General features: G+C 43.5%; 1 protein-coding gene across 1 annotated transcript; it reads left to right on the plus strand.

Moving 5' to 3' along the window:
* The first annotated feature begins 205 nt into the window (after positions 1-205).
* SNRNP40 (small nuclear ribonucleoprotein U5 subunit 40) lies at positions 206-24,778 on the plus strand. The gene is made up of 10 exons (XM_029571184.1): positions 206-460; positions 3,557-3,686; positions 4,211-4,304; positions 5,941-6,106; positions 7,352-7,474; positions 7,840-7,960; positions 19,018-19,100; positions 19,505-19,566; positions 22,895-22,998; positions 24,387-24,778. The coding sequence occupies exons 1-10, from the start codon at positions 356-358 to the stop codon at positions 24,434-24,436; spliced, it is 1,038 nt and encodes a 345-aa protein (XP_029427044.1). The 5' UTR covers positions 206-355; the 3' UTR covers positions 24,437-24,778.
* Positions 24,779-25,240: the final 462 nt, after the last annotated feature.

Below are 25,240 nucleotides of genomic sequence, written 5' to 3' on the forward strand. Positions count from 1 at the left end.
GCAGCATCAATAAAACGAACCAATAGGTGTATCGCATGTACCAACCAATCATAACAGCCTATACAGCAATAGCAAATCAGCATAGGAGCTATTGTAATGAGCATGTCTAAAAAAAATAAAAACAATTTTCAATCGGATTGAACTACTTCAGCAACCAATCCGAGGGTCGGAAACTTTACACGTGCCAAAGAGAGGCGTGAAACATGGGCGGCTTCCGCTGACGTAATTCCGTCCGTTGTCAGAGAGACAGCCCGCGTGCTGGCGGGTTCCGCTGAGGTCACAGGCGCGTACGTCGCGGCCTGCTCGCAGGTGCCGAAGGGAAGGAAGCCTGCGGTAGGAGTGGGGCTTGTCAGCCATGATCGAGCAGAACAAGAGGAAGGGGCAGGAGCTGGTGCTGGTGCCGACCAAGAAAGCCCGACATGAGTTGCTGGCGGCGAGTCAGCAGGCGCTGCTGCAGGCGGTGAGAGGGGAGAGGAGGGGATCCCGGTCTGGTGCAGGGCACAAGGAAGGGATATGGGGCTGATGCAGTAGGGGTGAGGGATGTGCCTGGGGCATGCCGTAAAGTTATGATGCGCCTGCTCCCAGAGGTGTAAGGGACCTGTAGGCAACACCGCTTAAAGAATTTCACAGACAGCCACCTAGAAGTAATAATAATGAAACCCCCTTTCTCCGCAACTTCTCACACTGCACAGACCCGTTTCACTGGGAGGCTCCGGTAAGTTGCAAGCTCCGAGTGTCGGATGGGCAGGGGCTTCTTTAGGCAGGAAGACGGGAGGAAAGATGCTGAGTTTGGGGGTTCCCTTGAATCATTGGTGGTCTGAAGTGTCACTATTTGGCTCCAGGTTTTGAAGAGCCGGGACTGACTTTTGCTATTCCTTATTTCCTGGAGCGAGGTAGCCACTTTGCAGAGAGGAAACTGCACGGGCAGTCAGTCTTCTAGTTCATTTGGGAGCCTTTGGAGTCTATGAACCTATTTTTCATTTTTTTGTTTTAGGTCATTCAGTCTTATCTTAGTTGACTGTTCAGTTAGCAACAGTGTTGCTGGGCAGACTGGATGGGCCATTTTGGTATTTATCTGCCATTATTGCTATGTTACTATCAGGCCGATTCAGTAAAAGTTGCAGGCGAGCGCCCAGGCCACTCTCCTGTTCGCATGATTCAGGGGGAAAGAATATGCTAATGAGGGCCTGTGGTAGAAAGAGGCACTAGGGACACTAGTGTGTCCCTAGCTCCTCCTTTTTGACAGGAGCAGCGGCTGTCAGCAGGTTTGACAGCCGACGCTCAATTTTGCCGGTGTCTGTTCTCGGACCCGCTGACAGCTACGGGTTCGGAAAACGGACACGGCATAATTGAGCGTCTGTCTTCCGACCCGCGGGATGCTGGCCGATTTTAAATTTTTTTTTTAATTTGTTTTTTGAACCCGTAGCTGTCAGCGGGTCTGAGAACCGACTGGCAAAATTGAGCGTCAGCTGTCAAACCCACTGACAGCCACCGCTCCTTTCAAAAAGAAGGAGCTAGGGACGCGCTAGGGTCCATAAGAACATAAATTGCCATGCTGGGTCAGACCAAGGGTCCATCAAGCCCAGCATCCTGTTTCCAACAGAGGCCAAAACCAGGCCACAAGAACCTGGCAATTACCCAAATACTAAGAAGATCCCATGCTACTGATGCAATTAATAGTAGTGGCTATTCCCTAAGTAAAATTGATTAATAGCCATTAATGGACTTCTCTTCCAAGAACTTATCCAAACCTTTTTTGAACCCAGCTACACTAACTGCACTAACCACATCCTCTGGCAACAAATTCCAGAGCTTTATTGTGCGTTGAGTGAAAAAGAATTTTCTCCGATTAGTCTTAAATGTGCTACTTGCTAACTTCATGGAATGCCCCCTAGTCATTCTATTATCCGAAAGTGAAAATAACCGATTCTCATCTACTCGTTCAAGACCTCTCATGATCTTAAAGACCTCTATAATATCCCCCCTCAGCTGTCTCTTCTCCAAGCTGAACAGCCCTAATCTCTTCAGCCTTTCCTCATAGGGAAGCTGTTCCATCCCCTTTATCATTTTGGTTGCCCTTCTCTGTACCTTCTCCATTGCAACTATATCTGTTTTGAGATGCGGTGCCTCTTTTTACCACAGGCCCTCATTAGCATATTCTTCCCCCCTGAATCGTGCGCACAGGAGAGTGGCCTGGGCGCTCGCCTGCAACTTTTACTGAATCGGCCTCATAGTAACATAGCGTTAAGTCCGAGGGTGTACAGAAAAGCAGTTTTTTCTGCTTTTCTGTACACTTCCCCGGTGCTGGCAGAAATTAATGCCAGCCTTTGGGCAGGCATTTACTTTCTGTATCGTGCGGGAATAACTAATAGGGCCATCAACATGCATTTGCATGTTGCGGGTGCTATTAGTTTCGGGGGGGGGGGGGGGTGTTGGATGTGCGTTTTCGACACGTTATTACCCCTTACTGTATAAGGGGTAAAGCTAGCGCGTCAAACGCGCATCCAAATGCGGGCTAACAGTGTGCTCCACCAGAGCGCACTGTACTATATCAGCCCATATGTTATGTCGTGAAAATCTAGGGAAAGCAGTGTGGTGGATCAAGTAATTTTGTAACCCAAACTTCAGTAAAGAAATAGTTATGCAGTGGGGTGCTTTGCCTAAGATGTAGCCTATTTTGAAGCACATTCAAATTTCACAAATGTAGGCCCTTCATAACTTTATAGTTTGTTCTGAACTGGTAGGAGGAGAGTGTTTCCTGTGCACAGTTGACCTGGCGCACTCCTGTTCTGTGTGCAAACTGTACTTGGTGTGAAAGCTGTTAAGAATGTACACTGGTATTTAAGTTTTATGTGCTATTAACTTGGACCATATACTCCAGCAACAAATTCCGCAGCTTAATTGTGCATTGACTGAAGAAATACTTTCTTAAACTGTTTTAAATTTGCTACCAGTTAATTTCATCTCATGTCCCCTAGTAGAGTTCTTAAGGGGACATACCATGAAACTAACGGGTAGCAGAACTAGGGGACATTCCATGAAACTGACTTGTATCACATTTTAAAACAAAATTTAAGAAAGTATTCTTTCAGTCAATGCACAATTAAACTTTGTAATGAGGATGTGGTCAAAGTTAATAGCAAAGCTGGGTTAAAAAAAAAAGTTCTGGAGATCAGTGCTATTAATGCTTATTAGCCAGGCAGGCATGGGGTTTGCCTCCTACTAGTCTGGGAGTGAACATCAGGGGAAAGGGATCTTCCCATTAAGATCTGCCAGATTCATATAAGTGACCCAGATTGGCCACTGTCAAGAGACAGGATGATGGGCTTAATGGACCATTGGTCTAACCCAGCATACCATCTGGTCTTATGATTATTCTACACTTCATGTATGGTTATTTAAGAACTTTGTTGCCTTTCTACAGAACCAAAGTGTGTTTTGATATTCTACATAGCTTTTATAAAATTGAATAATGTTCTCAAGAAATTTGACCATTAGGAAACAGTTTTATTCTTTTGCATCCATCATGATCTTCTTTTCCTGTTTTGTGTTTAAGGGCCCTCCTAGAACTTCCAGCTTGCAAGCGCCAATAATGCTGCTCTCTGGGCATGAAGGGGAAGTTTACTGTTGCAAATTTCACCCAAACGGAGCAGCCTTAGCATCTGCAGGATTTGATAGACTAATATGTAAGTTCAGCACTGTCAGGAGATGCCATGTCTAAACTAATTCAGTGCTCCTTCCACCTGTCAGATTGTAGGAAGATTGCCAGAGGGTAGAGGCAGACAGAGGACAGCTTGGAACAGGAGAAGCACTAAAATCTAATGGTTTTGAAGTCACAAAGTGCTTTTCAAATGCCCCTTTTGAAAATTTTAGGGGTTGATGTAAGAGGTGGGGCTACTTGGGCAGAGACTTGCTTTAAAAAGGAGAGTTTCTAAAGCTTGTTAAGGAATTACCATTATCTTACCAGGGGATTGTGGCCAGCTGACTACATCCTATGTTTTTTTTAAACAGATTAGTCTGCACACACTCTTAATTAAAGGACACGTGTCATTTTTATTGGGGGTACATTAATTTCATGCATGTCAGCAGTGATTGTGGCTTCGTACCCCTCACCCTTCCCTTAGTTGGTAAGTGGAGAGGCTATATTGAGGTGTCTTTATTTTTTTACTGTGTAATAGCTGCTGATGTATTGCTTTCTTCTCTATTCCAGTGTTGTGGAATGTGTATGGCGACTGTGAGAACTATGCTACCCTTAAGGGGCACAGCGGTGCAGTTATGGAACTCCATTACAATACAGATGGCAGGTGAATATGTACCAAAATGTTGGTTTGCGACCCACTTGAAAACTAAAGCCGTTTTTTGGTCAACATTTAGGGACAGTCTTCTCACTAGACGAAACTGGCTGCAAATTACCATGAACTGACAGCTCTGCAGGTCTCTGCTTTTCTGGGTTTATTTTTTTTTTTATGTGTGAAAAAAAACAAAAAAAAAAACCTGTCAGCAAAAGTAGTAGCCACAAGCAGCATTGAGAATTTAAGAACTAGTTATCAAGTCCCAGGCTTGGACTTCTGTAGCTTTTTGCCTATTATTTATTTATTGATTTTTTAAGGTAACTGCCACTCTGCAGGTTACTCCCATGTTTCTCTTAAGGGTAGTAACTTTCACTCCATGCAGTTATACCCAAGCCTTATGATAACATATATTAAAAAAAAAATTAATTACAGATAGCAGCATTTTTACTGGATGATGAGCTTTCTTGAAGATTCAGATAGAGCTGCTTGACATGCTTTGCTTATGGACTTGGCCGTAGAAGCAGTCCTGTGCTTTATCCCTTTTGTCTGCATATCCATACCCCAGACCATTAAAGTCAGGGTCCGTGGTGGTTGTCATCTGAATCCAATTCCCCTTTTTCCCCCCCTGCTATCGACGTGGAGAGCAATTATAGCATGTAGAGTTTGATAATATAAACATGAATTGCTTATTTTTGTTAGGATACTGTAAACCCCCCAGCATGGAGCTCTGATATGGGTGGTATGTAAGAACCTATAAATAAATAAGGGTGGGACAGATTTTGGAAGATTAGTTCAGAGGGATATTTATGTTTAAATCTGGTCCGCTAGTAGAAGAGATGAGCTGAATGGCAGCAAACATGTGAGTAGGGTATGGGCAACCTTTATAATTTATAATAAATCTTAACAGCCAGAATGGGGCCAGTTGTACCAAAGGAACTTCCAATTTGTGTTTTTGGGGAAGACGTTTATTACATAGGACCTGTGGGGAGCTGAGAAATGATGGTGGAATGTATAAGCCACGGAGGTTAGAAAGGAGTTATAGGGGTTTATGAAATTAGATTGTGATACATGACCATTTCTGTTTATTTAGTTACAGGTTCTTATATGCTGCCCATATCGGAGCTCTGTTATAGTATCATAACAAAAACAAGCAATTCACAATTACATTATCAAGCTCTACACACTATAATCACTCCCCGCTTCAATGGTGCAGAGGGAAAAGGGGAATTGCATTCAGATGACAACCACAGAACTGCTTCTGTGGCCAAGTCCATTTGCAAAGCATGTCCAGCAGTATTGTCTGAATTTTCTAGGAGGCTCATCCCCCAATTAAAATGTCGCTAGCAGTAATTAAGGCTTTCAGGTGTATATATGTAATATTCAACCATTGTTTTGGTCATTGGGGATTTCTGTAATTTAGTGCTGCTGTGATGAATATTGAGAGACAATGATTACACCTTGTTGAAAAATAAAATGTGGTGACCAATGAGGGCCTAATGAAATATTTGCTAGATTATGGGATGGAGCTATTACTGCATAGAGGGGTCCCCCTCCTTTCCCAAGAGTTTAGCCTTGCAGCATTAGAATGAAGTGCTTGTTTTTATTTTCCCTTGCACAGTCCTGACACGCTTATTCACTTATTTTCCAGCATGCTTTTTTCAGCCTCCACGGACAAAACTGTGGCAGTGTGGGACAGCGAGACAGGGGAAAGAGTGAAAAGGCTAAAAGGCCACACGTCGTTTGTTAATTCCTGTTACCCAGCCAGAAGAGGCCCCCAGCTCGTGTGTACGGGTAGCGACGATGGGACAGTGAAGGTCGGTGACTAGTGGCTGTGTAACGAGTTTTAGAAACCTCAACCTAGAAAAAATAGTATGCAAGGAACTCGAGGCCCATTTTTTTTTTTTTAATTCAGTTGAACTTCAGACCCTACCCAATGTCAGGCTTTACTGAGGGTCTTCTGCTTAGCCCAGGATTTCTTGAATTCTGTTACTTTTTTTTACTTCCTTCCAGTACCTTCCAGGACAAAAAAATAACAAAAGTATTTCATTTTTTATGCCATTAAGCAAAAAACTTGTGGCAAGATGGGTCTTGAGGTAGCCGTACCCTTCCATCCACTGAGAGGCTGTTCCATACGTCCACGACTTCCTGTGTAGCTGTATGATCTTCCTGCGATTACTCCGTTTTATCCTGTTGTCATGATCTTTTGTACTAGAATATGCTGGCTTTTGGGTGTTAGTGAGTCATATGAGAGATGGGATTTTGAATGTCTCTTATCCCATCCCTGGTTCCCTCAAGCAATTAACAAACATTAAGGAATTTAAGAAAAACTTCAACATACTTATGCTCGTTCGCATTTGAAGAGGTTACAAAGGTCTGAGTCCTAACAGTTCTTATCAGGAGGTTTGCTCTGTTTTGTTTTTATTTGCACTTTGTTTAAATTTATCTTCCATTGTAGAAGTGGTATATGAAAGATTTTAAAGAAATATTAATGAAAGCCAAGCTTAGCATTAAATAATCCACTAAAATAAATACATTCCTGCAGATAATTTGAGGAGCAAATGAGAGAATTTAACTTGGTTTCTGTTTTTGGCTGTTCTGTTAGTTTTAGTTGATGACTGAGCTTACTGCTGGAAATCATGTCTTTATACTCTGTCTACCCAGAGCAAAAGAAACTAAGAACATGTGCTTTACTGAGTGAAAGCTGTCAAATAGGTTATTCCTAGCCTTATAATGTACACTTGGATCTTGGTGTTGGTATCTGTATGACAAGTTTCCATAGTGAATTTTGGATATTAAAACTGCTCTCTGCTTGCAGTGCCAGCAAGTGTTATTGTGACAACTATTTGGGAGTTCCAGGTGGACATGTGACACTATATAATTCAGATACAGAAGCTTACAAACTGGAACCAGTACTGCTAGCTGTTAGGTGTGCTTTTATGACTTAAGCACAGACGAGATCAGTGCATAGAAAGGTGCTGTTGTGTGGGTGGCAAGTTTGGGATTGGAGAAGTGGCTGACACGCCGTCATGTGCTGTGTTCTTTGTGCTTGTGCCTTTCAGCTGTGGGACATCCGCAAGAAAGCTGCTATACAGACCTTCCAGAACACTTACCAGGTGTTAGCTGTCACATTCAACGACACCAGTGACCAGATTATTTCTGGAGGTATTGACAACGATATCAAGGTACGTACAAGGTTTTCTAGTCCCAGGTAACGTTTTGTCTTGATTGCTTTTGAAATAGAAAGCTGGTTACGCAGATATGTCATTGCTTCTGGACAGTTCCCTATAATTGCATGCTATCAGAATAAATTGTTGGACATATGATTTACAGTATAACTAGATCTGAAAGTAAAAATCTTGTAGTTGGGTGGGAAGTGAGGAAGCTTTTGTTAATTGGATTCTGGCTTTTTATTTTAAGTTTGACAAACAATGTATAGTGTTGAAAATGTCCATTTACTTTATAACGTCACGGGAGCTCTGTTTTTAAATATGAAGGTTTATCTAGGACATGGATAAAATAAAATTGGGGACTGTGGTTTTATTTGAAGGTGTGGGATCTCCGGCAGAACAAGCTGATGTACACCATGCGAGGCCATGCGGACTCCATAACTGGCTTGAGCTTGAGCTCTGAGGGCTCCTACTTGCTGTCTAACTCTATGGATAATTCGGGTAAGGTGACACTTCCCGTCCTGAGAAACAAAACTGGTCCAGCAGTAGATACTCCGTAAAAAGCAGCCAGACCGACGTACTTATTCTGTCATATGGTTTTTAAGGACTGCATCTTATAGAGATGACTGGTATTGTGATGGATGTACTGATGCTTGGTGGCTTGGATTCTTGTAGATAGACTGAATCGTCTTAAGCTTTTTTTTGTTTTGTTTTTAATCCCAGATTTCTACATTGTAACTCATGTTAATATTGCACTTGTAAGAACTTAAGAAATGCCACACTGGGACAGAACCAAAGGTCCAAGCCCAGCATCCTGCTTCCAATAGTGACCGATCCAGGCTGCAAGAACCCAGCAGAATCCCAAAGAATGGAGCCAAACCTCCTTGCTCATAACCAGGGATATAAGCAGTGGCTTTCCCAAATCTACATGGCTAATAATGGCTTATGGACTCTTCCTCCAGGAACTTGTTGAGCCTTTTTAAACCCAGCTATGCTACTGGCAACAAATTCCTCAGTTTAACTGTGTGCAGAGTGGGAAAAAATACTTTCTGCAATCTGTTTTGAAAGTGCTATCTGTTAGTTTCATGGAGTGTCTCCTAGTAGTATAGGAAAGGATAAATAGTTGATCCTTATTTACCTGTTCCACTACAGTCATGGTTTTATAGCCACCTCACCTCCTCTCTGCCATCTCTTCAGGCAGAAGAGCCCTAACCTGGGTAGCCTTTCCCCATATGGGAGCCACTCCATCCCCTTTATTATTTTGGTCACCCTTCCCTGCACCTTTTCTAGTTCCACTGGGTGGGGGGGGTTGACCAGAACTGCACTGCACACAGTACTCAAGGTGCAGCCACTCCATGGATTGATGCAGAGGCACTATAGCTTCTGTTTCCTAACGTGTAGACAGATGGACTCAGGACCAGTAGGTTATGCTCCCCTGCCAGCAGATGGAGACGGAGTAAATTGAGGTCACAGTATATATAACCCTGCAGTGACCCCAGCCTGCCAGTATTCTCTGTTTCCAGCAGATGGTGGACGTGCATTTCCCTGCTGGGGATTGCTTCAGATTTTAGAAGGAGAATTTTATATGGAAAAGTAAAGCCCTGCTTTCCTGTGGTGATACCAAATGGTCCCTCCCCCAGTTGAGAATTCCTGAGGTGATTTCCGTGGTCCCTCAGATGTGGGCCTTGGTCCGGCTGCTGGTTTAATCCAGCGTGGACTTAGGGACTTAGCTGGTTATACGGCTTAAAGGCAGCTGGTGCAGGAGGCTGAGCGCGGCGGTGACGGCAGATGCCCTCCCCCCCCCCCCCCCCCAGCAGCCGGAGACCCTCTCCGTAATCTGCCAGTAAGAGCTGAACTCGGGGAAGTTTAAAAAAAAATAAAAGAATTTTGTTAAGAGACAGAGTGTCGAGTACTTCTTCCTGTCTCCAGGCTCGGCACGCCGTACCGACGTTCGTTCCCACCCCCAGGGGTTAGGGGAACTGGGCATCCTGGCAGGTAGAGCAGCCCTGATGGGCTATGCCCCGCAGCTAGGCTTTTTCCTGTGCACCATGTGGTAGGCCTTAGCAGTGTATTCGTGTGCGTCTGTGTGCTCCACTGCCTTCTACAGGAACATAGGTGCGTGCAGTGCGTCGGCTCTGCGCACGCGTTTTTCACTCCTTTTGAGTGCGAGTCTTGTGCGCGCATGTTTTACTTCATCGTGCTGTGCCCAGATTTTGGCACACAGTTTGTGCATTACAGCTGCATACGGTTCGCTCGTTCTTACCTAAGTTTCACTTAAATCGGTCCACTTCCTTGCTGTTATTAGGTGGGGTCAGAGCTATGGCTGAGTTTTGCCTCTTGCATCCCTTGGATGTCGTGAGACATGTCGTGCGGGATCTGGAGGTTTCTGAACCTTTCCAAAAGGTTGGATCGCCTGTTTGTCCTTCATGGTGGAAGGAAGTAGGGCGAATCAGCTTTGCAGACTACGATTGCTCGCTGGATTAAGGAGGTAATCACTGCTGCGTATGTGGAGGCTGAAAAGCCGTTGCCTACTCAGCTGAAGGCTCATTCTAAGGCTCAAGCAGTGTCATGGGCAGAGGTTAGGTTTTTTTTTGTCTCATCGATATTCTTTGAGCTGTGACGTGGTCCTCCTTACACACTTTTTCCGGGTTTTACCGTCTGGAAGTGCAGGCCCGGGAAGATGCAGCCTTGTACATGCAGTGTTGACCGGACCGTGGGCAGCCTCCCACCCTATTCAGGAGTAGCTTTGGTACATCCCACTGGTCCTGAGTCAGTCTGTCTGCACGTGAGAAAAGGAGAAATTACTTGCCTGAATTTCATTTTCCTTAGTGTAGACAGATGGACTCGGCTTCCCACCCTCGGCTACCAAATGATTGTGTCTGTGGTCCTCCTGTGGGGCTACGTGTTCCAGGGGATTACTGGCAAGTGTTCATCCAGTCCCTAGATTGGGGTACGTTCATTCATTGCTTGAGTTCAGTGTTTCTTAAGTACTGTAATGGTTGACTGTATTTAATCAAGTCTTTTGCTAGTCTGTCCAGTTGCTTTGAAGAGAATACTGGCAGGCTGGTGCCCTTGCAGGGGTAAATATAGACTGTGGCGTTATCTTGCTCAGTCTCTGTCTGCACATTTTAAGACTAATCAGAGAAAATTCTTTTTCACTCAACAAAGCTCTGGAATTTGCTGCCAGAGGATGTGGTTAGTGCAGTTAGTGAAGATGGTTTTAAAGGTTTGGATAAGTTCTTGGAAGTCCATTAACGGCTATTAATCAAGTTTAGTTAGGGAATAGCCACTGCTATTAATTGCATCAGTAGCATGGGATCTTCTTGCTGTTTGGGTACTTGCCTGGTTCTTGTGGCCTGGTTTGGTCACTGTTGGAAACAGGATGCTGGGCTTGATGGACCCTTGGTCTGACCCAGCATGACAATTCCTGAGTCCATCTGGGAATAAGGAAAACAAAATTATCAAGTAAGTAGTAATTTCTCCTTTTATTTTACCTTTCTTTCCTTAGTACCTAACATTGTTTGCTTTTTTTGACTGCTGCTGCACACTGAGTCGAGGATTTCAAATTATTGTCAACAGTGACTCTAAGATCCTTTTCCTGGGTGGCGACACCTAATACAGAACCCAGCATTGTGTAACTATAGTTTAGGTTATGTTCCCTTGTATGCATCACTTTGCACTTGTCTACATTAAAATTCATCTGACATTTAGAAGCGCTATCCTCTTGCAATTCCTCAATCAGGTTTTGATTTAACAACTTTGAATAATTTAGTATCATCTGCAAACTTGATAACTTCACTCATCACTCCATTTTTTTTTTAGATCATTTATATAAATATATTAAAAAGCACCAGTCCCAGTATAAATCCCTAGGGCACTCTACTATTTACCTTTCTCTAGTGAGAGAAATGATGATAATTCAGTCCCATCCCATTTCCTATCTTGATGCCAGTTACCAATCCTGGTTCCCATGACTTTAATTTCCTGATGAGCCTTTCATGAAGGACTTTGTCAAATGTCTTCTTAAAATTCAGATATGTCACTCTTGTCCATTTTTATTTAACCACTTAAAAAAAAAAACAAACCCCAAAAAAATGTGGTTCTATTTTTTTTTTCTGTCCCTACAAGCCTGTATTGTTTTCCATTCGTTCTTTTTTTTTTTTTTTAATGTGTTTTTTTATTGACTTTGACAGTCATTACAACCATTCCACAATCCATATAGTATGATGAATTATGGCATCATACGATTGACTCTTCCAGCCTGATGCCATCCCAGCCACATAAGGATTTACTTAATCTGTAGCCAAACAGTTTTCAATATAATGCACAGAAATATAAAATGTAACCGAAGCAAACAAGAAACTTTTCCCCTTTCCAATATAATCCCATGCTGCTCAGTCCTAGTGGAATGGAAATCAGCTTCACGTGTTTAACTTATTTTCCCAACCTGTCAACAAATTCCCCCCCCCCCCCCCCCCCACCGCCGCACCAATAGTCCTGTTTCGTTTCCTTGGTAGAGCATGAATCAATCCAGTCCATGTCCATAAAATTAAGACTAAGTGATATGCTGTGTGAACTCTTCGGAGGATGTAACTCGATCCATTTAACCAAATTGGCTCTTCTAGCAGACAAGAAGACTAGGAATGTAAAATTTCAAACATTCCTGCCAAGTTCTTTCCCTTTTTAATACTTCCTAGCAATGTCAAACAGCTCTATGCTATGGAAAACACTTCTTGGCAAAAACCCTTGATTTTTCTCAGATTTAGTGAAGTTCTGAATTAAGGTGCTTTACATTTAATACATCTGACTGCAGCCATCCCATCGTATACCTCTGCACTTAATCAATAATGCTGTCATAAATGATTTTAACTTGCATTCCTATCAACCTTAATATTAAGTGACATTTCTCCAGTCTGAATCAACAACAACAACTTAATATCGTTCTGTGCCAAGGGAGTGTTTAAAGCACCTGGCTATTTAGCACATGACATAACAAGAAGGTTTCAGTCTATTATGGAGCAGTTCTACCTGCCTGATTCTTAGACTGTTGCCTTTGCTTCTTATAAATGTTTACATGCTGTCCAGCAGGCCTTTTTGAAAAATGTTGATCTCGGCAAACCAATGCATGTACATAATGTTTGATCTGCAAATAAACAGATCAGAGTGTGGAGTTTGAAAACATTCCTGTGATGGGCAAATGGAACTATGTTTGCATCTTCCAAGTTGATCATTAACTCTTCAAATACTGGTTTTATACCATTCAGAGAATATAGGATTATTCATTCCTGGCTTAAAATCCGTATTTCCCACTAAGAAAAGGGGCAGAGCTACCCACATCTTGTTTTCCAAAGTTGGCACAACCATGTTATTGCAGTTTCTGTTTTCTTAATCAACATATTAGCCTTAGTTGTCTCTGGGATTTAAAACCACTGTACTAGAGAATAACGAAAGACGAATTCTCTTTAGATTTCTATGGTACTAAATGTCCTATTAGCAGTTTGTGTATTTTTTTCACCCAGCACACAAACTGTGGAATATGTTGCCAGAGGATGTGGTGAAAGCAGTTAGCATAGCTGGGTTGAAAAAGGTCATAAACCATTAGCCAAGTAGACTTGGGAAAGCCACTGTTTTACCTCTGTTAATGAGCAAGAAAGCTTGGATCTTTTCTCTGGGAATCCTGCCAGGTACTCATGACCTGGATTGGCCTCTGTTGGAGACAGGGTGTGGGGCTTGATGGACCTTTTGAGCTGACCCGGTATTTCCTTGAAAGTTAATATTTATTTAAAACTTATTTCTATACTGCATGCTCCAAATCATTGAGGTGGCTTACAAAACACAAACAAAATGCAAAGATGAACACTAAAATTAAAAACCATCAAACAAAAATAAGATTAACTATGTGTATTATGGGCATAACTTAGATTTGCTGATTTTACTTTGTATTTTTGCTGTGCATTTGTTTGTTTTGTTGTATGCTGTTGAGAATGATTATTCTCCAATATAGTCAGAATGTAAAAATTAAAAAATACACATTCATAAAGTAATGTAAACCCCCCCCCCCTGCTGTAATATTGTCAAATCTCAGTTATTCTTCCTCTAGTTTCTTACTAAAATCACTAATTTTCTGATTAGTTCCCAAACTGAAATCTATAACCTGATGCTGAATGGATGATATGACATTTTTAAAGTTGTTATTGACTTATTTTATTGGCTTCTGCTGATCTGGATTTTTTTTTTTCAGCGTAAAATTTATATTGCCTCTTAGAACTGCCTTAAGTGTTTACCGAACCATTTGAAGAGTGTCATTCCCATTATTTTGGAAGAAATTCTTCCTTCCTCTTGCAAATGTGAAACATTCTGTGTCATTGTACAGAGATACCTTTTTAGCTTCCAGTTAAATGGAGCAAAGGCATTTTGTGGGCATTCCACACTCACCCAAAGAGCTGCCTGATCTTAGATGAGCACTCCTCCTCCTCATCTAGTCAAGACCACCCTAGCAGATCAACTCTGACCCAGCAAAACATGTTCCAGCCTTGAACGAGCACAGTTTGGGAGGAGGGGGGAGTGAAATCCTTGTCAGATGCCAAATCTTCCATACATCGATAGGCAAGTTGTTCCATGACACAATCAAACCCTGCTCTTTCCATGTGTAAGTTTCCCCAGTTAATGAACAGCTCAATATGGGGTCGGCCACAACATTAAGCTTTCCATTTGCTGCTAAGTGATGTGACATGAATGTTACCCAAGCTCTGAGAAAAACTTAAGGCCATAAATATTAGGGATGTGCATTAGTTACATCTGTTTCTGCAGTACCCACATATCTCGTAGACTCTCTAGTATATGGGTAAAAACCATATACTATGCGTGTTTCCTCTGCATTCAGGCAGGCCAGTCCCCACCAGTGGGTTATGCACCTCTGCCTGCAGATGGAGTAAGAAGCTGACGCCATGGATATATAGTCCTGCCTCAACATCTGTCTCTAGCAGATGGGAGGAAGAAAACTAGAAGATGAGACTATTATATATAACACCGTTTGGTCCCGCCTTCAGTCCGTTAGCCTTGGCTGGCGTAGACTTAAAAAAAAATAAAAATTAGAGGTTGCAGGCCGAGAGAGGCTCAGCGGTGAAGACTTTCACCCCCCTCCCCCCCGTAGCTGGGAACTGTTCCTGCTGTCAGCCAGGGAGGGCTGAGCTCAGATAAGTTTTTACTTCAAATTGAAAAAAAAAAAAAAAAAAAGAGGAACTGTTTTAGTGAAGATTCTTTCTACAGGTCTTCCTCCTCGGCTTCTGCTTCTCCACTCACATCTCTCCGCCCGGAGGCTGTGGTATGCCGATCTGCAGAGACTGCTGATGGAATTCCCCTCAGGCTAACACCTTGGAAGGATCTGTTTGTGGGCAGGCACCCATTCTCCACAACAATCTTGGTCGGTTTAGTCTTATGGTTTGGTCATTGAAAGGGCTTGATTTTTGAAGTGTGGTTGCTTGCCTGCCATAGTCTCCACTTTCCCTGTTCGTACCCAGATCAGTCCAGACCGTGGGTTGAGCCTCCTGTCCAGCAGATGGGGACAGACCAAAACTGAAAGGGTATCCTATATCAGGACAGAGCCTACCCTGCATCCCTTCAGTATTTGTCTGTCTCCAGCAGTTGCAGGCGGGGCCAGTAAATTTTCTACTTCTCTGGCCTATGTTAGGGTTTGGAGAGTTTTTCTGAGATCTGGTGTTCTGAGTGAGGTTATCAACCTCTCAAGGTGGATATTCCCTTAATTTTGGAATTCTTACAGGATGGATTATGTAAAGGCTTGGCCCTTAACCCCTCGAAGGTTCAAGTTGCAGCCCTCGCTTGTTGTTATAAGGTGGCAAGTTAATGGTGGGATTTTGTCTTCCCATTCCGATGTGTCCCAGTTCTTAAAGGGAGTTGAGTATCTTGATTCTCCTTTGCGGCTTCTGGTGCCTTTGTGTGGGATCTTACTCTGGTCCTGGAATTCTTAGTAGGTCCAACCTTTTGGCCGCTGCATGGTCTTTCCTTGTGGCTGCTTACCTTGAAGACATATTTTTTTTTCTGGTGGCAATCTGTTCGGCACATAGGGCCTGCAGTTCAGAAACCCATTCTTGCCATGAGCCTTTTCTGCATATGATTCCGGGAGTGCTGGAGCTTCAGTCTGTGCCTTCGTTTTTGGAGTTTCATTTGAATCAGCCCATTTCCCTGCCCACCTCGGACAGAGAAGAAAATGAGTATCGTCTTTTATTTATTTTATTTAAAAGCATTTATTACCCACCCTTCCTAGGTTCAGGGCAGGGTACATTGTGAACATACATAATTAAAATATAATACTACATTACATAATTCTATAAAATGTAGAGCGTTGCATATCAGATAACAGACATAGTAAAAACCTAGGTTTTATTCCATCAAGAACTGAGTTTCATAGGCTAATAGGTTACAGTAGACTTGCTGAAGGAGAGTGGTGCCGGGGATTATGTATTATCGCTTAGGATTGGAAATGCTTTTTTGAAGAGGTAGGTTTTTAGTGTTTTGGGTTTTTTTTTGTTTTGTTTTGTTTTTTTAAAGAATACTCTTTCCCGGAGGCTTCTTACTTCCTTTGGTAGGCTGTTCCATAGGCGAGGACCAGCAGAAAAGAGAGTATGCTCTCTGGTTTCGTCAAGGTGGGCAAGCTTAGGAGAAGGCAGGGACGGATTGGCCTATCGGGGGATCAGGCATCCCCCTGTGGGCCGATCGCTCCAGTCATGTGGTCTGCCGAGTGCGGTTCTGTCACGGCCGCGCATGGCAGACCACGTGATGTGTCCTGGGCCGGTCCGACATCATGAATCCACCGCTGGGAGAAGGGACATCTAATATTAGGTTTGCCGACCTGAGGGACCGGGAGAGAGTATGGATTTTTAGAACCAAGGAAATCCAGGGGGAGTGTAGGTTGTGAATAGTTGAGTGTATGAGCATGGCGAGTTTGGATTGTATATGGCTATGAAATTGGGAGCCAGTGTAATGTTTTTAGGACTGGAGTAATATGTTCATGGATGGGGGTGCCAGTTAGAAGTCTTGCTGCTGCGTTTTGTATAATTTGCAATGGACTTATAGAGTATAATAGGAGCTTCTCACTCTGAGAAAACTGAAACCCCTTCTGGATGTAAAAGAGTTCAGAACAGTTCTCCAATCCTTGATTTTTTCGAACATAGATTATTGCAATGCATTATTGCTTGGTGTTCCTCTCAGCACCATAAGACCGTTGCAAGTTTTACAGGATGCGGCAGCAAGAGTATTATCTGGAACAAAAAAATGTGATCCTGTCACTCCCATCTTAATTTCATTACACCGGCTGCCCATAATTTTTCGGGTGCAATACAAAGTAGCGTGTATCCTCCACAAAATAATACATGGAAATAAAACAGAATGGCTAAACCGTGCCGTACGGCTACATATACCACAAAGAGACATTCGCTCTAGTAAAAAGGGTCTCCTTTCAATTCCAACAATTAAATCAGCAAGACTTGGTGAGGTTCGTGAGAGGGCAATCTCCATCGCAGGCCCCAAGCTTTGGAATACCTTGCCAACTCATTTACGATTGCAAACAAACAGACATAAAGAAGTTCAAAAGCGATCTCAAGACATGGCTATTTACGTGCGCCTGTGCGGAGTCACGCTAATCTACTCAGCAAGTTCCAAACTCTGAATTATATTATTTTAATTTCATTTTACCTTATTTATTTAATATTTGTATCTTTATTAATGTTTTAGAGCTATTTTAGGCCCATTTAAGATACTTCTATTTTAGTAGATATTAAGCTATTACTATTTGTATTTCTGTTTCTTACCAATTGTACACCGTTGTGATGGTTTTATTACTGGTGTGACGGTTTATAAAAACCAAATAAACCATAAACCTGTTGAGAGTTACAGTAGTGTAGTCTGTATACTGGAGAACAATAAAGCTTGAAGGACAGACAGAAATCGGTGTTCATGAAGGGGCTTGAGGTGACATAGGCGAAGTTTGTGAAAAGATGAGTCGGTAATGGTTCTTATATGGTTGCGTCTAGAGAGAGGGGTTAATGGTGACTCCCAAGTTATATACAGTTTGGGAAATAGTGATGGAGAGAGAAATTGTTGGGTGTGATAGGACAATGATTTCTGTTTTAGAGATGTCAAGAGCTAATTGCAGTGAAGCCATTTTTGGATGGTTGTAAGATGGTGGGTAAGGAATAATGCTGTAAGGGCCCATGTTTCAGAGGGAAAAAGAATTGGATATCAGCATAGATCTTATACTGAACTACAAGGCCAGCAAAGGTGTGGCATAAAGGTGTTAAGTAGACATTAAATAGGATGGCAGAGAGCAGAGCGAGCCTTGAAATCACGGAGGAGGTATAAGAATCGATATGGACTTGGGTGACGTTAGTGAGATATGAAGAGAACCAGGACAGTACAGAGCTGGTTATCCCAAGGGAGTGCAATCTAGAGAGTAAGATGCGTTCCTTGGACGTCAAGCGGCATTTGCTGCAGTACTTGGAGATTACTAAATCTGTCCGGAAGTCTGATCACCTGTTTGTGCTCCATGGTGGTGGTAAACAGGGCATCAGCTACACAGGCAACTATAGCCCGTTGAGTTAAGGAAGTCTTTATGGCCACCTAGGTGGCTGCTGAGAATCCTTTGCTGAAACAGATTAGACTGCATTCCACGAGGGCTCGGGCAGTATTGTGGATGGAACTTCTAGATTGCAGAGGGCTAACATGGTCATCTTTGCACACCTTTTCCAAGCATTACCGCTTGGATGTTCGGGTTAGGGAGGACGCTGTGTTCGTGCAGGCAGTGTTGACTGGACCACTGGCAGCTTCCCGCCCTCTTCAGGTGTAGCTTTGGTACATCCCACTGGTGGGACTTGGCCTGCCTGAATGCATAGGAAGGATAAATTGCTACTTACCTTATTAATTTTTTTTCCTCTGAGGGCAGGCCAGTCCCCGACCTGCCCTTGGCTGCCAATGTTTAACTTTGGTTTGCTTTTTCGGGAAGGACGTTGCAAAGTGTTCCTGCTGTTCATTGAAGACTGGTAAGTGGCATATCTAGCCCTTTAGCTTAGTGAGTGTTGTTACTTTTGTGTGAGCTCAGTGTTCCCATTGGTTTGGAAGCCTGAGTTGTTGATTGTTAATAATCACTGTCATGTATAATCAGTTTGTCTGCAGTTTGGCTTTTCCATAAAATACTGGCGGACTGATGTTGGGGAAAGAGCTATATATCCGTGACATCAGCTTTTACTCCAGCTCCATCTGCTGGTAGAGGTGCATAAACCACTGGTGGGGATTGGCCTGCCCTCATTAGAGAAAAGGAAATGATCAGGTAAAGTAGTAATTTCTCCATTTTTAATAACGAGTTATGCGCATACTCTCCATTTTTTACCTGGAGATCTCCTGTAGCTTAGCTAAGCTGCAGCCTCTTCAGCTTTCTCTCCAGTGCTTTTATTTGGAAGACCACCAGATGTGACCAGAGGAGTGGATGCTAGTCCACCACCCTTTTGGGAGCTCTTTAATTACTGAGGGATCCGTTTCCTTTGCAGTTCGTGTGTGGGATGTCCGGCCCTTTGCCCCTAAAGAGAGATGTGTGAAGATATTCGTAGGCAACCTGCATAATTTTGAGAAGGTGAGTTGGATATCGTTAAGCTGCTCTTCTTCTTACAGCATGTAACAGTGTTGGCTTCACTTAATTTAAGTCCGTAAATTGTTTTCTGTTGGAAGGATTTTAATAAGGACAAAGATGAATGTGCAAAGGAGAATTCCAATTACAGCCTAAATAACAAGATTTTCTTTGTTAGGTGCAGCTGTAATTGGCTGTAAATTATACTTGTTGTCTACATTTAGTATCTACTGTGTAGGGGATAACGAGGCATTTAGGTTTCAGACTGAACAGCACAAGGTGTAATCGCTGGTTTATATTTCTGGGGAGAACCATTACAACGATACAAGATTTAAGTTCTTGCATAATGATTTCATCTCGGGTCAAATAGAAACAAAAGAAAATAACATCCAAATCTCCCTTGTTCGCAGAATCTTATGAGATGCTCCTGGTCGCCAGATGGGAGTAAAATAGTTGCAGGATCAGCAGACAGGTAAGAATGATTTTTTTTTTTTTTTTAGTTTTGAGATTGGGGGGGTTAATGGTTCGGGGGTCTGACCCAGGGATACAGGGCCTTTCACCCTCGGGGCAGCAGAGGGGATTGGCACAGGGCACTTGTGTCTTTGGTCTCTACGTCCCCAGCTTGTACCTAACCAAGTTAGAGGTAACCGATTGTGATAAAGTGGTGCAGGCTGTGGTGCACTCGGATCAAGCAGGTGTCATCCCACAGAGGAGTAATACGCACGAATACTTGGTCAGCGGAGTAGAACTTCTTGCTTACTGTACTTAACATAAATCACAGCATGAAATCTATTTGGGTATGTTGGTTTTAAATATTCACATGTTTTTATATTGAGGCTATGATCATGACTGTATGGGGGTAAGGAAAGTGGTTAAGAAATATTTTAAAACAAACAAATGAAATTCGATCCAGGGTTCACAGATTGGATGAACTTGCTGTCCAATAGCCTGGAGGCAAGGGTAAAAGGTTTGGTTTCTTAGACCCTACCCCTTGGGAAGGGGAACCAGACAGGGATGTCCCCGCTTTCCTTTTGTAACAGATAAAAGCCAAGGCATGGCTATTCAGCCGTCCTTTCCCCAGCCGGCTCATTAGGCATATTGGCACTCAGTATTAACTACATCTGACATGTAGGTGGCGATAGGACTAGGGGGTAATCCATGAAGTTAGCGTGGGGCACATTTAAAACTAATCGGAGAAAGTTCTTTTTCACTCAACGCACAATTAAACTCTGGAATTTGTTGCCAGAGGATGTGGTCAGTGCAGTTAGTGTAGCTGGGTTTAAAAAAGGATCGGATAAGTTCTTGGAGGAGAAGTCCATTACCTGCTCTTAATCAAGTTGACTTAGAAAATAGCCACTGCTATTACTAGCAATGGTTACATGGAATAGACTTAGTTTTTGGGTACTTGCCAGGTTCTTATGACCTGGATTGGCCACTTTGGAAACAGGATGCTGGGCTTGATGGACCCTTGGTCTGACCCAGTATGGCATGTTCTTACCTGTTTAAGTCTTAATTTCTGTAATCCATTTTCAGACCAAACCTGACGAAAAGCAGAATACCAAATGTTCATAAATAAAATCTCCTTCCTCTTTGTCCAGACACATGAGTTTTACTCCCCAGCCAGCAGATGGAGACAGAGACCAAAAGGTTTGCTATTACCCCTTATGGTAGTGTTGGCCAAGTCCAGTCCTCAAGAGCCGCAAACAGGCTTGTTTTCAGGATATCCACAATGAATATTCATGAGAGATTTGCTTGTACTGCCTCCATTGTATGTAAGTCTCTCTCAAGCATATTCATTATGGATATTCTGAACACCAAGCCTGTTTGTGGCTCTTGAGGATTGGCGTTTGCCACCGCTGCCTTTGCTGTCTCCAGCAGGCAGTAGATGAGCATCCTGTTCTGTGACTGAGTCCTGGTTTTCGGCTGGGTGAAGTGGGAATTTTCTGGCTTGGGCTGACTCCCGAAGTGATTAGTCTGAGTACCCTCCCTCAGTGGACCTGCTCATGGGGTGGCTGGTGACACCCTCAGCTGAGCCTTAGTCTTACAGTCAGGGAGGGGCTTCCGTGAGGATCTTTGCCTGTTTTTGGGCTGTGAATAACCCTCTTAGCCCCCACCTCCAGTTCTAATTCCATGGGTTCTCCTCCTGTACTTTGTATATATTGGGCTGTTTTTCCCTCTCTTCCTTTGCTGTTGGCTGCTTTTATGTAAAGTTTAAAATAATAAAAAGGTTAGTGAAAAGCACAGTCCTCGTGCAGGCAGTCAGCTGCTGGTCAGAGTGGTTGTGGAGGCTGTGCCGGCCTGCAGCAGGAAACAGTTTAGAGTTTTCTCAGTGGGCTCGGTGGCAAGTTTTCTTTAATTAGGTCGGTGTTGCAGGAGGGCAGGAAGAAGCTCCCATTATGTGCCGCATCTGACGCACGGTGGTGTTTGTCAGAACTGAGAGGGGGAGAGGCTGGATGCAGCATGTTCTGGCTCGGGGGGGCTACATCACATGGTCATCGAGCCAGCCTGTTCTGCCAGCAGATTAGCTGCTGTAAGCGGGCGAGGTGGCCATCCCGGGTATGGTCAGGGGCTGCTTCAGCTGAAGCCACTGGAGGTTTGTGTGGGACAGGAGTTGATGCCTGCTGCTCCATGGTCAGGGCTATCTGCAGAATTCCTCCAGTGCCTGCATGGGGCAGAGTTAGGCTCTGGGACCTCCTCCTTTGGGACAGGTACCTTGCACAAGTTTACCCCCCTGGGCGCAAGAGGTACAGAAGGGGATTGAAGGAGGACCAAGAGGATGACGGGAAAGCAGGGCAAATCTCCTGTGAGGCGCCTGTTTCACAGAGAGAAACTTACTTCCCTTATTTCACAGTCTCTGCGGATTTTAAATGTAGCTTGATGAGAAGGGGGGAGATTATGACACTTGAGCGGTGCACCAGATTGACGGGTTTGTGAAGCTGCTTAAAGCTTTTCCCCTCCACGGGTCTATCGGGGAACTGATTTGGGGAATGGGACTCTTCTTTTACAAAGTAGTTTGCATTGGACCTTTTGATCCGACTCTACTGAGCTGCTGCTCCCTCCTAATCCAATGCAAGCATCTAATAGATCAGGGAGTTCAAGTTACTACAGCTCTCCCTCAGTTTAAAGGTCAGCTAGGTTTAATTTATTTCATTCACTTATATTGCACTTTTGTCCTAAATCTGACACAAAAAGTACATTTAAAACCTTAAGGCCTGGACTGAAATTCTGTAAGAGACGAGTTAAAAGGAACACAAATTGGGATTTGATAGAATAGAAATAGAGTGAACAGAACAGGAAGGAAAAAGATTTAGCAATGTGAGGGCTGTGAACAGTTGAAGGTTGCAAACATGGGGAGGGGGAAGGAAGATGGAACAGTTTAGTTTGAAAAAGTTAAGTTTAAAGAGATGGTGGAAATCCCATCAGTAGCTAAAAATTGAGGATATCTGGGTGAATAATGGTTACTGGGGAAAGCGAATCGGGTACCCTTGGCATAAGGGGGGGCTCAAGGCTGCCCTTGGGTGGGGGGGATATGAATAAGAGCAATTGCTCTGAATTTTGGGGGGATCCGTGCCACCGAGGTAGCCCCGGCACTGTGGTTTCCTGTCGGCTTGGGGGAGGGGGCAGAATAATAATAATGCACGTCCAACATTCTGGGGCCCCACCACAGCTAATTCATCCCAGGCCCTGTAACCCCCCAAGGTCAGTCCTGGTGGGATGAAAAGCTACACGATGAAGTTAAAGTTACCTAAATAAAATGTACCAAGAAAAATTATTAAGGATAAAAATCCTTTGTTTTACAGGTTTGTATACGTGTGGGACACAACGTCCAGGAAAATTCTCTACAAGCTCCCAGGACACGCTGGCTCGGTCAATGAAGTGTCTTTCCATCCCGACGAACCAATCAGTAAGTCCCCCTGCATCCTGGATCACAATTCACGGTCCATGCTGATGAACTTGGCTTTTTTTAATTTAAAGACCAAACCAAGAGTATTCTCTTCGTGAGTCCCAAATGTGGCCTGTCCAGTCTGGTTTTCAGGACATCCGCAGTGAATATGTAAATATAGTAAAGGACCAGAAAGGCCCATCCAGTCTGCCCCAGCAGGGATGTTCTGTGCATCTACCCAAAGTAGATCAAATCCTACATGGAGCCCATGCATTGTCTCCATTGCCTGTACACCTACCTAATGCGTATTCATGGTGAATATCCTGAAAACCCAACTGGCTGAGGTCTTCCAAGACAGGTTTGGGAACCATTACTGTATCAGAATGCCGCTGCACTCCTGTGGGAAGTAAAGGCCGTGGCAGGGTGGAACTCGAGCACATCTGACATTTGACTACTGGTAGTAATTGCAACTTTTTTGGTGTAGTTTATTGTGGATACTATGTTTTCAGTTTGAATCTTTTTAACATTGAGCCACAGTTAAATGTTCACTACGTGGCGATGCCACATTTAAACCCTGCAGACTTTGCAAAGTGTGGTGGGGAGCGTCTAGAAGACTTGCCTACATCCCAGGAACTGTAGCCATCTCGGGCACCAATAATCCTTCTCTTAAACAGAGCAGTGGTTGTAAGAGGCTCTGGCCCGGAGCTTCCCACTCTGTCGGAGGCTTTCTTTCTGTCTTGTACTACGCTCCACAGTTGGGTGGCAAATGCTATCCCATGACCTTACTCTGAGACTAAATCTGGGCCTCAGAACCTTTGACTATCTCAGTCCTGTGGGGAGCTATAGGGAAATGAGTTTGGCATTGGTTGAATTCCTCATGGACGAGAGTTTCCGTTCATGAGCTGATGGACGGTGGGGAGTGAACCACGCTGTCCTCCTTTAGAGGTGTGTTCCCTCTGGTGCTGGGCTGAGGCGCACTACGGGGAAGCTGTGCTTTCTCTGGGTACCCTGAGGACTCTGGGTTCCAGCTCATAAACCTTTTGGTAAACACTAAATCCAGTAGGGAAAGGAGGTTACTCTAACATTAAGCTTGGTCTCTCTGTGCTTGGGAGCCTCAGGGGGGCCTCTGTCGGGTTTTTTTCTAGACCAGACTTTTGCAAACAGTACAGAAAATTGAACCAGTACTTGCATTTTCATATTTAAAAAGATGCCAGTGGATTCCTGTGTTAGATTGAGATCTGTTGCCTAAAAAGCCTTATTAATGACCCAGAATGGATACCAGTTTATTATAAAGTTTCTAGTTCTCATTTTGATTTTCTTGAACATTTCCTGTGCAGATCCACTGTTAGTGACAGCAGTTTTACCAGCAAGCAACTCTCTAAGGATGACCTTTTACTTTGCTCTCCCAGTTCTCTCAGCATCTAGCGACAAACGGTTGTACATGGGGGAGATACAGTAAGAAGCGGCAGCCTCACGATCAAGCTGGAAGCTTTGGCCTGCAGACCCCAGTCGACAGGGAGAAAGTGGTTCAGAGTGCTTCTTAAAGAAAAGGAGCAGCCAGTGCCCAGTTGTGGAGCCAGGCTACGCTGCCATTGACGGCTGAGAACCTGAACTTCATCGGACCATGGAAAGGGAGCCTTCTGTTCTGGAAGCTTGCCAGATGCCGTTTATGTAATATTGATTTTTAGTCCCTGTGGGTAGGTGTGGAAAGCTGCTTGTCTGGCTGTTCAGTCATGAGCTCATGTATTTTGAATTTGTATAAAAACAAAACAAAAGAACAAAACATTTTTAATTTCTATAACTGGTTTGCTTTTCTTTTCAACTGAAGTTTTTTTTTTCTCTTTCCCTTTATTTATTTTTTGCTATGAGAAATACATGGAAAGTTTGTCCAAGAATGGGTGAAGACTGTATTTTTTGCGGTGCATCAGTTGGGAACACTGGGGCCTACGTATGCCCCACCCACTCTTACAGTAGTAAAAGTGCTAGAACTAATTGGGCAAGAATTGTTCCATGATGGCTTAATTTCTGCACTTTGGTATCAAGGAGAGAGACTTGTATATTCCAGTTATTCTTAATCTTCCCCATGAAGCATGGTGCTTTGTGATCTGTGTATCTAAAACTATAGAACATCCCCATCTCCTGCTCAGGTTTATAGTCTCTCTCTCTTCTTCAGAGATCCTCTGTGCTTGTCCCATGCTTTCTTGAGTTCTCTACCACCTCTCCAGTGAGGCTGTTATAAAGAAATGTATCCTTAGATTATTCC

Source organism: Rhinatrema bivittatum, chromosome 11, assembly GCF_901001135.1.
Source record: "Rhinatrema bivittatum chromosome 11, aRhiBiv1.1, whole genome shotgun sequence".
Classification (NCBI taxonomy): Eukaryota; Metazoa; Chordata; class Amphibia; order Gymnophiona; family Rhinatrematidae; genus Rhinatrema; species Rhinatrema bivittatum.

Bases quoted from the DNA above. Each gene is read 5' to 3' on its own strand.
- SNRNP40 (XM_029571184.1), top strand. From the start codon at position 356: ATGATCGAGCAGAACAAGAGGAAGGGGCAGGAGCTGGTGCTGGTGCCG. The intron at 461-3,556 runs GTGAGAGGGGAG...TTTGTGTTTAAG, and splicing joins AGCAGGCGCTGCTGCAGGCG to GGCCCTCCTAGAACTTCCAG. The intron at 4,305-5,940 runs GTGAATATGTAC...CTTATTTTCCAG, and splicing joins CATTACAATACAGATGGCAG to CATGCTTTTTTCAGCCTCCA.